This window comes from Lepus europaeus, chromosome 4, assembly GCF_033115175.1.
Source record: "Lepus europaeus isolate LE1 chromosome 4, mLepTim1.pri, whole genome shotgun sequence".
In the NCBI taxonomy this organism is placed as follows: domain Eukaryota; kingdom Metazoa; phylum Chordata; class Mammalia; order Lagomorpha; family Leporidae; genus Lepus; species Lepus europaeus.
Genome location: NC_084830.1, coordinates 105,001,316 through 105,013,045, shown reverse-complemented (window position 1 = coordinate 105,013,045; position 11,730 = coordinate 105,001,316). Strand labels below are relative to the sequence as shown.

Here is an 11,730-nt window from a genome sequence, read left to right as displayed (position 1 = left end):
TACTCGGTATACATCATACATTTATTAGTGAATATCCCTCTGAAATCAGCAACAATATTAAAAAAAATAATGATTGCACTACTTGGTCAAGCAGAACTAGCAACTTTCATTTTAAAAAAAGTACAAATCTGTTAAAAATTTCAATCAGTATACACATATATAATACAACAGACTAGTTATGTTAAATGCTACAAACCAATGTGAATCCAATGGAATGGAAAAAACCACACATTTAAGCTTTAAGAACCATTTTTTTCTCTATATATTAGCATTTTCTCAAATACATACATGGGAAAAATGAGGTAACTGTAAATGTGCAAGGAACAGGGCCCCCCAAATTACATATATTTTTATATCTATATATGTAATGATATAAAACCTTTCTAGCACAGAACACAGGCGCTGGGCCGAGCCAGGGCTGGGGGGAGGGGCCCGCTGTCACGCCTAGGCCAGGAGTTGGTAAATCAAAGAGTAAACAGTGACAAGCCCTCACCACAGGAATCATTGCTAACACGGCATCTACAGCAAGGTTGGCAAATCACAAACATCCTAAATAATTGTTTTATAAATCTTGTTTTTTAAATGATGATTTTCATTTTGTTTAAATGTTGTGTCTCCCCCCCAGCAGCCAGTCGCTCACTGCCATGGCCACTGCAGCCTGTCTCCGCCTGCCCCCAGGAACCACAAGGGTTTTGAAAACCTTTTGTTGGGGTGGGGAAGGGGAAGGGGGCTGGAGAGGGCGGTTGTCTGTGTAAAACACTGCTATAAATATAGAAACATCACCTGGAGTTATATATACAGTAAGACTTTGGGTTCTCCGAGGGGGTGGGGCTGGGCTGGAGGGGAGGGGTGGTGGGGGCGGGGCCAGGGCCGCTGCTGGGGGGAGAACGAGGGTGGTTGGAGCATCCCTGAGGCAGCAGGCGCCAGGAGCCACCTGCTAGGATGTGCCGGCCCCACACGCAGTTCGTTCATTCGGGGCAGCAACCCCAGTTACAGGTAGGAAAGGAAAGCGATGGGGCTGGGGGGCAGGATGAGAAGGGGGGTGGGGAGCTCAGCCAGACCCCTAAGAGGGGGGGGGGCCTCCTCCAGACCCTCCCTGGCCCCCATCCTCCTGGGAGTCCCTGGAGGAGACTGGTCCAGGCGGGTGGGAGATGGGCCCTGGCTGGAGGGAGAAATGCCCTTAAAAGCGGTGGTCCCGGTGGGCTCGAGGGACGAGCGCAGTGCAGTGCATTGGCAGTTATCAGCTGAGCACAGACCTCCCCCCCAACCTGCCCCACCGGCAGCCACCCCACCCGGCCCCAGCCGCACACGCGCGCATGCAGACGGGGAGGGGGTGGGGGCTCGGCTCTGGTTGGTCCCTACACACACACACACACACACACACCCCCAACCCGAAACCAAAAGCAAAGCACGGTCTGAAATACCACAACCCCCAGTTCCTACAAGCGAGTTTGGGCCGAATGCATAACAAAAACGGCAGCTCCTCACGTTCATGCAAAACAGAAGAGGGGAGATCAGATCAGGCGTGGCCCCGCCACCGGTAGGGGGCGCCCCAGGAACACAGGGGCTCTCTCTCCCCCTCCCAGCCCAGGCCCCCACCCTGGGCAGACAGGTGCCCAGCCCAGGGCGCCCTCCAGCCTGGAGGTAAGGCTGGAATGTTGTGCAGGGGGCAGGGGCCCCAGAAGCCAGACCCACCCACAGCAGTCCAGTAGGAGTGGGCTGCCCGAGTCCGGGGGTGGGGTCAGGGGTCAGGGCTGAGGACTCAGCCCTGGGGCTCAGGAAATGGCCTCAAGCCACAGCCTGTCCGCTAACCTGGCAATGTGACATCCACTATACAGTGCAAGAGACCACGTGACCCAGGACAGGGCGCTCCCCCCCGCCAGCTTTTGCCCATCCTGGGGCCAGGGTCTCCACCAGCCACACTGGGAGAAGGATCCCCTCGGCTCCCAGGGCCAGCAGGACAAAGCAGGACCCCGAGGGCAACCAGAAGGGAGACAGTGAGGAACACTCCGGCAGCCCGCGGTGGGCACACAGGCAGGCAGATGGGGAGGACTCTTTGGAGCTTGGCAAACGCAGGGCCTTATTGCAGGGGCTTCTCGTGGGGCGGACCCTGGCACCAGCTCTGGAGATGCAGGTGGGACAGACGGGGCAGGCCCCCGCCACCCCCGCCCCGCCTTCCCTGGGTCTCCCCCCACCCCCAGAGTTTCCAGAGCTTCAGGCAGGGTTCTCCTGGGCGGCTGCGGGGCCTCACTCGGACTCCCTGGGCACCTCGGAGGCATCGGCCCGGCAAATGGGACACGTCCGGTTGGCCTGGGGGCGGGGTGGGGGTGGGGAGCAGCGGGCACATCAGTCCTCGCGCACTCCCCTGTCCCTCAGCCCACCCGGGTCTGCTTGGCTGCCTGGTGGGCACTTGGACCCTCCCTGTCCCCCTCCAGGCCTGCCCTCCCCGCCTCTTCCCAGGAGGAACACCCGGGGAGTGGGAGTGGGGGGTGGGGGGCAGCTTTACCTTCAACCATTTGTCGACACACTTGGTGTGGAACTCGTGGTTGCAGGGCAGGACGCGTAGCAGCTGCCGGGCCTCGAAGTCACTGAAGCAGACCACGCACCTGCGAGGGGCACAGAGGGTGGCTGTGCGCTGATGGGGGGGAGGGGGCACTCAGGGGCCGGGAGGACGGGGCCGGGGGGCCAGCACTCACAGGGTCTGCTCTGACTGATGGCTGTCGGGGTTGAAGCGGTACGATGGGAGCTGCTCTATGTCACCTTTGGTGAGGCCTCGGGGCTTGGCGTCTCCCAGCCGCTCGGCCAGGTTCAGGAGAGCCTGGACATGGGTGGGAGGGGAGGGGAGAGTCAGCAGCTCGAGGGGCCCGAGGGCTCCCACCTCCCACCTCCCCACCCTGCCAGGGCCCGCGTGCCACCTCATAGTTCTCCATTTCCACATCGTCCACGTCCAGATCCAGGCTGATGGAGGGCCCCATCGCCGTGGGCGACATCGGCAGCATCGAGCTAGAGAGATGGGGACCGGGTTCCAGGGTCAAGGTCAGCAGGGTGGGGGGTACCGAGCTGGGTCTCCCACTTCCAGCCCAGCTCAGCCCAGGTCATGCTGGGACCCTGGTGTTCTGCCATGGATGTTGAGGGGCAGGGTAGGGCCCCTCACTCCCACCCCATGCTTGTGTGTCTGGGGCCTTGTTTGGGTCTAAGCAAAGGCAGCCCCGGGGAAGCACAGGGCATTGAGCTCCGGGGCAGACGTGTGGGTACTTACAGGAAGTAGGGCAGGAAGCTGGGGTAGTAAGGTGGTGGGGGCGGTGGTGGGGGCGGTGGCGGGGGCAGCGGCTGTTGCAGGCGGTATCTCTGGGTGCTCAGTCTCCGTGGCATCACGTGGGAGTACGGCTGGAAGAAGGGGGCCAGGTGTGGGGTCAGCCCCGTGGGACCTCAGAGCCTGGGGGTAGGGACAGGGGAGGGGCTGCACTCACCACCCCAAAGGACAGCTCCTGGTGCAGCGGGTCGTGGGGCAGGTAGTGCAGGGGCACCGAGGGGGACAGGGTTGGGCCGGGGGCAGAGGTGGAATAGGTGAAGCTCCCCAGAGGGTGCTGGTCCCCCCGCAGGTCCACGTCGTTGTCGAGCCGCTGGAGGGGCTGAAGGGGGGCGGGGAACAGGTCAGCCACAGGCAGTGACAAGTGAAGTCATCACGGCCCCTGTCCCCCATTCTGGCCCCTTCTAGCATCGCATCCATCCCCAGACTCACCAAACGGGGGTGCTGGGTCTGCAGCGACACGAACTGCCCCAGAGGCGCCATGTGGGTGGGCTGAGGGGGCGGGGCTGGCGGCGGAGGGTGCAGGATGTAGTGCTCACTGGAGATGAGGTGGGGGTAGGCCTGGTAGGGCACAGGGAGCTGCTGCATGGTGCATGCCTGGATCAGCTGCTGAGAGAGGGGGCGGGGCTGGCCAGTGCTCCTCTGGGCTCTGGGTGGGACCAGCCCAGGTCCCAGCTCTGCCCTCGGCCACCCAGTGGGGCCGGCAGCCTCCACTTCAGGTCAGGCCAGGTCCTTGAGGCCTAAGCTTGGAGGCCAGGTGGACCCTGGGACACAGCAGGGGTGGGTGCCATGAGCTCTGCTCCAGGCTTGCCCTGTGCCTGGGGAGGAGGGGCCACGCACGCACGCATGCACGCACTCACTGGGGGCGGGAGGCAGCAGAGGGGGTAGTGCTGCCCGCTGAACATCACGGAGCATGCTGGGAGCTGCTGGGCGCTGCAGCCAGGGATGTGGTGGCCTGCAGGCAAGGGGAGGCCTTGGGTCGTCACTGTGGTGACTGTGTAGGACAGAGGGACGGGTCCCTGGTGCACCTGCGGGTAGACAGAGAGCCAGAGAGCCAGGGAGCTGTGGGAAGGACGTCTGGCCCACACCAGGTCTACCTATAGGAGAAAAGGTCACGGCAGGCCCAGCCTCTCCCTCCCTGCCCTCCACCAAGGCCCAGAGCCAGCCCCTGCCCCAGGACCCATTGCAGCCAGACCCTCCAGGACTCGGGGAGGGGGCATTACCTGGACACCAGGGCTAAGCGTGTCGGCCTCGACCCCGCAGGGGGTTCCACAGGGTGCTGCGGGGGGCTCTGCTTACCTGCTCGTGGAGATCCACCATGAACGGGCTCTGCTGGGTGGCCGGGTGCAGCATCCGGGGGCTCCCGCCGGCAGGAGCCGAGGCTCGGCGCTCCGCTACGGGGAGGTGTGGTGGTCGGGGCAGCGGCTGCTGGGAGGGGAAGCGCTCATCCTGGGCAGGCGGGCTGGCCAGGGGGCCCTCGCGGCCGGGGCTGCACCACAGAGAGGAGGCCCCGGTAGGACTGAGAGGGAGCCACTCATTGTGGGAGCAGGGAGAGAAGCCAGGGTCACGACCCCCCACTGGGGAGGCCCCAGCCCGCACCGCACCGGGAGGCCCCTTCCTACCTTGCCCAGAGCTGGCCTGGAGCGCTGCCGGGTCCTGCAGAGACGCGCCGCTGACCCACAGGGGCAGAGGGTGGCCACCTAGTCACTGCCAGTGCCCATGGTCGCATCAGGGGGATACGGGGGTGGAGGGGCTGGGCCGGGGCTCACAACCCTAGGAGGCAAGTAAACAAGGAGACTGAGGCTCAGAGAAGGCCCCCTCCCCCACCCCAGCTTAGGGTGTTGGGGAGGGGGAGCGAGCACCCATGGGTGCACTCTTGGTGCTGTCAGAACAGGGACAGGCTTGGCCAGGCCTCGACTGCTGGCTCTGTGAAATGGGATCAAGACCGCCTCTGAGTCCCAGCTGCTTCCTTTCCCTTGGCTGCCGCAGGAGCCACTACTTCCAACAGGCCTGCCCCCCCCCCCCCCACCGCTTTCCTCCCCCCACTGCTGGCCAGGAGGGTCTGACCGGGTTCCTGCCTTCGGGGCTTCCTGTCCAAGACCAGACCAGCATGTATGTTCTTTCCCTAACCTGTTCCCACAGTGCCTACCCACATGGGACTTGATCTACTGTCCAAGGAAGGCCTTGTCAGCCCATTTTAGAGGAGAAAACTGAGGCTCAGAAGAGACGCTTGCTCAAGGGAGGCAGACTGGCTGCCAGCCTCCCCCTGCACCCTGCAGCCCAGGCAGAGGACCCAGCCCGAGGCCTCGCAGGGGGTGAGGAGGGAAGCAAGGCAGCCTGCTGGCTCTGGTGTGCAGCCAGGCCCGACGCGGCTCCCAGAGTGGGAGGTGGGAGGTGCGCAAGAAAGGGAAGCAAGAACCTGAGAGAGGAAGTGGAGCAGCAGCGGGCTAGGGCTCCTCCCTTGGGTCAGAGCTGCGGGTCCAGGTGAGGGAAGCAGGGGACCCGGCTCAGCCCAAGCGCGGAAAACTCTGGAAGCCGTCAGGCCCGACACAACGAAGGGTACAACAGGCCGAGTCTTTGGTGTTCCTGCACAGGGAGGCCCCCTCCACCCCTTCTGCATCTAACCAAACTCCCACACAGCCTTGATACCCAACTTTAAATGACACAGCCGGGGAGCCAGCGACAGGGGGGCAGCTCAGCACCTCTCTTCCGGCTACCTCGGTAACAGCTATGTCCTCTATGGCTCCAACCCAAATTCTCAAAACGAAGCCTGCATGGAGGATCTTCTCCATTTTCTAGAACTTCGCCTGGTCAGGGCCGAGCAGCCAGGAAGTGCACAAGCCCAACCCACTCCTGCTCACCAGCCCTCAGCAGGGGGCCAGAGCCCAGCTTGCCTCTTGCACAGGGTAGGGCCTCCTGCAACTCCAAGTGCAGAAGGGAGCAAGACCGACCACACAGGTCCAAGGCCTCAGTCTGGCAGCAGCACCAAGCCAGTGCCCGTGATTAAATTATAGAAGATCCTGAAGGAAGGGAAACAAAACCTGGTCCCCCTGGGCCCGGCTTCTGCTCGATGCGGGTCTGTGCTGTGCCCGCCCACCACCACTGACCAGGGCTTTGTAGCACGGGCCAGGCACACATCCTTCCACACGTGTGTTCACACACAGCCCCAGACCCCTGCTCACAACTCAGCTAAGCAAACAAGGGCCACTGGAGACCCAGAAGAAACCCCCAAGTAAGTGAAAGCAAAGACTGCCCTGCCCACCCAGTGCTTACGGGTCAGAATCTTAGTGCAGCGCTGGCGAACAAGGGCATGAAGAGTTTTCTCCAGACCCCTCAGAGGCTGCCTAAGGTGTGGCTCAGTTTGGGAACCTCTGCCCTAGCTCAGAGGCCTGGGGAGCCCGGAGAGGGGTGATGAGAAATCAGTAACAATCAGGGCCAGGACACATCCCCCTGAGCCTACTGTGGGCTCCTCACAGCCCCCAGACCTAAGGACACCAGGCTGAGTCTGGTTCACGGCCAGCCAGCTGGAATTATGGGTGCTGGGATATGACCCAGCAGTCTGACTGTAAAGAACCCATGAATGGGGGCTGGCACTGTGGTGCAGCGGGTAAAGCCACCGCCTGCAATGCTGGCAGCCCGCCCCTATGGGTGCCGGTTCGAGTCCCGGCTGTTCCACTTCCAATCCATCTCTCTGCTGTGGCCTGGGAAAGCAGTAGAAGATGGCCCAAGTCCTTGGGCCCCTGCACCCATGTGGGAGACCTGGAAGAAGCTCCTGGCTCCTGATTGGCCCAGCTCCAGCTGTTGGAGCCATTTGGAGAGTGAACCAGAGAACAGAAGACCTCTCTCTCTTTCTGCCTCCACCTTCAAATACATGAATAAATCTTTAAAACAAAAACAAAAAAAGAACCCATGAGGGGCTGGCGCTATGGGCCAGGGGATTAATGCCCTGGCCTGAAGTGCCGGCATCCCATATGGGCTGCTCCTCTTCCAATCCAGCTCTCTGCTGTGGCCTGGGAAAGCAGTGGAGGATGGCCCAAGTGCTTGGGTCCCTGCACCCCATGGGAGACCTGGAAGAAGCTTTTGGCTTTGGATCGCAGTTCCGGCTGCTGCGGCCATCTGGGGAGTGAACCAGCGGATGGAAGACCTCTCTCTCTGTCTCTACCTAACTCTGTCTTTCAAATAAATAAAAAAATAAATCTTAAAAAAAAAAAAAAAAAGAATCTACGAATAGCCAGAGCCAGTGGCCAGTGGTTGCAACCAGTCCTCTTGTGCCAAGCTCAGGGTCCTGAGCCACAGAGGCCCAGGTCCTTGGGAAGCTGCTCTGTGGCAGCCCAAAGAAGGCATCATCCATTCCTCCTCCTGCTGCGCTGATGGTGCCGAAGGAGACAGCGCCAACCCTCGCAGTCCCGCAATGAGACCTGCACTCCTGGCCAGAGTCTAAGCTGCAGACCTCGGGCCCCTGGCTTCCCCTCTCTGAGCCTCAGCTTCCTCGGCTGTAAGATGGGAACAGCTAAGAACCATCTCCCAGAGCACCAGCGGGACCGCTCCAACGCACGGGGGGTCCAACTCAGGTTATAAAGGATCACTAGGAAAAAGCCGAAACACGGACCCCACCTTCCACCCCTAGGCTGAAGCTCTGCAGGAGGCAGCAAGGGACTGCAGGTCCTACCAGGCACAGAGGACACACCCACTTCACAGCTGAGAAAACCGAGGCCCAGACATAGAAAGTAACTTGCGCTAGGCCACAGAACGCCAGGTCCAGACTCTGCATCTCCCGCATCAGTAGCTCACCCTGTCCCAGGCCTTAGAGGGAGAGAGGGCATTCATTCTCTTCCAAGGCGCTTGCGCTTAGCTCTGCCATGGAGAGAAGTGAGCGAGGCCCAGGTGAAGCCAGCACCCCGCTGGAGGTCCAGCAGTACCGGGGGCCACGTGGCCACCCTTTCCATGCCTGCTTGGTCCCTGCTCGCCAGCAGGTCGGGGTAGGTGGGTCTGTGTAATGGGTCCCCATAAATGAGGGCCCCTGTCCCTTCACTAAGTTCCATCTTGTCCGAGGTAGGCACTGCACTTTGCAGAGTTCTCTCCTCCCCAGGCCAGCGCTCCGAGCAGCTACCCTGACCCTGGCTTGGGGAGCGAGCCCCTGCCTTGTTCTGGACCTGGGGTCCCACAGGAAGCAGAGGCACTCCCTTTGGGACATGAGCAAAGTCAGATCCCCCCCAGCAGGAGCAAACCTCCTTGGGGAAGCTCCCCAGTGCATGGTGCCCAGATAGCAAGACCCCGGACCCCTCCCCTCCCAGCCAGATCTCAGCCAGTTCCGACTCCCTGCGTGACCTTGGTCAAGGAAATCCCTGCCTTCGCTGAGCCTCAGTTGCCACGACTGTGAAATGGGGGTGGAGATCGCTCGACCCAGAGCGCCCCAATAAAGCCAGAAGACACCAGAGGCAAGAAACCAGATGGTCCCATTGGTGGGGGAGGAAACCACGGTTCCCAAAGGGCACATCTCTCCACGGCGCGGGCCAGGCACAGGCTGCGAGGCTCAGGCAAGCCTCCCCGGCCATCCCTCCCGGGGACGGGGGGCTCGAGCCTCGGCCCCCAGCCCCCGAGAGCCGCTCCCGCGTCGCCCTCCCACCGTTTTGTGCCGCGCTCGGAGGAACACCGGGGCGGGAGGCCAGACTGCGACGCCAGGGCCGGAGCGCTGTGACTTTAAGAGCCGAGGATCCCGGACCATGTGCTCGGCGTGAGACAAAAGCAACAACAAAGGAAGTGGCGGCCGCAGGGGGAGGGGGCGGCTCCTTCCTCTCCAACCGCAGCCTCAGCCTCTGGAGAGGGGAGACCCGACCTGGCCTTGGGGGGCACTGGAGGGGGCTCCTGGTCCCAGGGGTCTCGCCGCCCCTAGCCCAGACCGCCTCTGATTAACCCCTGCGGAGCCAGTTAGGTCACGGTCCCCATTCCCAGGGGAGTTTCAAGGGTGCGGGAATGAGGACTTGGGGGCCTCGGCCCCGACTCACCTTCGGCCGCCCGGCCACACGTTGACTCCTTTGTTCCCCGTCTAGGATGGCCAAGCCGGGCCGGGGGGCGAGGGGGCGGCTGCCTGGACCCTTTAAGAGCCCCCGCCCTGCGGAACAATGTGCTCCCCACCCCACCCCCTGTCCGGGGGCAGCCCGGCTCCTTCCGGGGCCCTCTCTCTTTGTTGTCCGCCCGACGGCGTCTGCCTCGCGAGGCCCACGCGCGGTCAGTCTCTCTCGGCCCAGGCCCTCGGGGAGCGGGAGGCGGCGCAGGACGCGGCTTGCTGGTGCGGCTGCCGGCGGCTGGCCCTTTAAGAACTGTCCGCGGCGGCGGCGGAATGTAACAAATCCCACATTTGATTCACAACATTCGAAGCGGCAGGGTCGCGCGCCGAGCGGGAGGGGGGCTCGCGGGGGCGCGCCGGGAGGCTCCGGCAAACAGTAGCCGGAGGCGAGCCCGCGGCCGCCCCGCCCCGCGCCGAGAGCTCCGCCCCGCGGAGGCCCCGAGGGCCAATCACGCTCGGCGGCGGGGCACGTGACTTGCGGGCCGCCATCTTGACAAAAAAATTTTTAAACCTCCTCCTCGCCCCCACCTTCGCACTTAAAGCGACCGCAGCCATAGTGAAAGGCAAGGGGCGGGGCCACATAGCCTGACAAAGATGTAGACCCTAGGGTGGCAAAGAACAATCAGCTGCAAGTCGAACTTGCTACGCGCACTCGAAAACTATTCACGCCTCCGAGGCTCAGGTTCTCTGCGGGAGAAATGGGTACCACTGGCAGAGCCGCAGGCCAGACTTACTGTGTCATGGTCCCCTCCTCGGGGACGGAGCGCCGAGACACTGAGCTGCAACCAGCCTGACCTCCGACAGGGGCAGGGACCGCCTCGAGCCGGCCCGAGTGGTTAGGAGGACCCTAACAGCCCTGGGCCGGCGAGCTTCCTGGAGATGACGTCACCTCCAAGAGCTGCGGCACCACGATGATATCATGGCCCGACAGCCCCACATCTCCTTGTTTATAATACGCGGCGTCTTTAAAAAGCGGAGACGGCTTGGGTCGCCCGGCAGACCAATGGCGGGCGACCTATGCAAACGAGCTAACGTCTGCTGGGCCGAGGGATTGGCTCTGCGCGCGCTGATGTCACAGAGGCCGCTAACGGCCCCGCCCCCAGCGTGGCCAGGGAAAGGGGCGGGGAGCAGAATGTAGTTTCAGGCTAAACCGCTCTGGCTGCTCGCGTCGGGGTCCCTGCGGGGAGCTGTGCCCAGTGCGGCTCCTATAGTTTAGTTTTCTACGCCTCTCTGCAGTTACCGGGCGGAGGGAGTACCACAGCCCTTTTACAGGCGGAGGGAGGGAGGTCACACAGTTGGGAAGTGCGGTGGCGCAGGAATGTGAACCCAAGTCTTCTTCCTTTCCCGGGGAGAAACACACAGAGTGGGGGTATTAGCTCCGCAGGGCTTAGAAGCAAAAATCGGTAAAGCCTCAAATAGTCAAGAGCTGGGGGGTGGGGAAGCCTGAAAAAGAATGGGGCGTGCATCCGTGTCATTAACACCTGGAAGCCAGCTGGCGCTGCACGGCCACGGGCTGCCTGCACGCGAGGTGACAGAGCAAAATGTTAGCTTCGGTTAAGGCTGTGGGGCAGTGCTGGGTCCGGGTGCATTTCTTAGTCCCGGAAGGGGCAGGAATCTGGCGCAGCGGGGAAGCCCCTGCTTGGGACAGTCCCCACCCCGGATCAGAATGCCTGGTGGGAGTCGCGGCTCTGCGGTGTCCAGCAAAGCCTCCTGCTCACTTGCACCCTGAGAGTCAAGGACCTGGCTCCCCACCACTCACGTGAGAGACTCAGGTTGAGCTCGTGCCCAGCCCTGGCTGTTGCGGGCAGTTGGGGAGATGCAAGATCTGTGTGCCTTTGAAATAAAATGAAAAGAAAAACTGACACCAGGTATCAGCTTCTAAAAATGGGATACATAGGGCAGCCTCACACTACATCCTGGACACTGCTGAACAGTCGTCCTTGGGGCAGAAAGAACATGTATATATGTGATCGCTTACACTGCCTTAAGAACTAACGCTTTACAGTGTAACTTGCCAAAAACTGTGAAGAAAACGACTTTTAAGTGTTTTATGCCATAAGGCTTCTGTTCCCTAAGGGTCAGAAATCCCACTTCAGGAAAAGTATCCAAAGGAAAGTCTGCCGGGCAGCCCTGCTATCACAGTGCCCCACCAGCGACTATCACAGCCAGCAGCATGAGTGGAGAGGTAATTAGGGAGACACCTGCGGACCTCTGGGCAAGGTCAAGTTCATGACGCAGGGCCGCTCCATCCACCACTGATCATGCACAGGAGCATGAGGGAGGTTTTCAAGGCAACATCTTCTTTACCTGGCTCCTTACCGTCAACTCTCCCCCCCAACCCCATCTCTTCCAA

At 61.6% G+C, this 11,730-nt stretch overlaps 1 protein-coding gene across 4 annotated transcripts; it reads right to left on the bottom strand.

The window, feature by feature from the left end:
- RNF44 (ring finger protein 44) lies at nt 1–10,324 on the bottom strand. 4 transcript variants are annotated; one of them, XM_062188651.1, is made up of 11 exons: nt 10,112–10,324; nt 4,933–5,083; nt 4,610–4,799; nt 4,171–4,338; nt 3,743–3,919; nt 3,471–3,632; nt 3,260–3,387; nt 2,916–3,003; nt 2,697–2,818; nt 2,507–2,606; nt 1–2,310 (listed from the first exon to the last, which is right to left on the bottom strand). In XM_062188651.1, exons 2-11 carry the CDS (start codon nt 5,037–5,039, stop codon nt 2,248–2,250), a joined length of 1,305 nt encoding a protein of 434 aa, XP_062044635.1. In that variant the 5' UTR covers nt 5,040–5,083; nt 10,112–10,324; the 3' UTR covers nt 1–2,247. The 4 variants fall into 4 exon arrangements, with proteins under 4 accessions (XP_062044635.1, XP_062044637.1, XP_062044636.1 ...); XM_062188653.1 differs by having other exon boundaries at nt 3,743–3,916; XM_062188652.1 differs by lacking the exon at nt 10,112–10,324 and adding an exon at nt 9,316–9,735.
- Nucleotides 10,325–11,730: the final 1,406 nt, after the last annotated feature.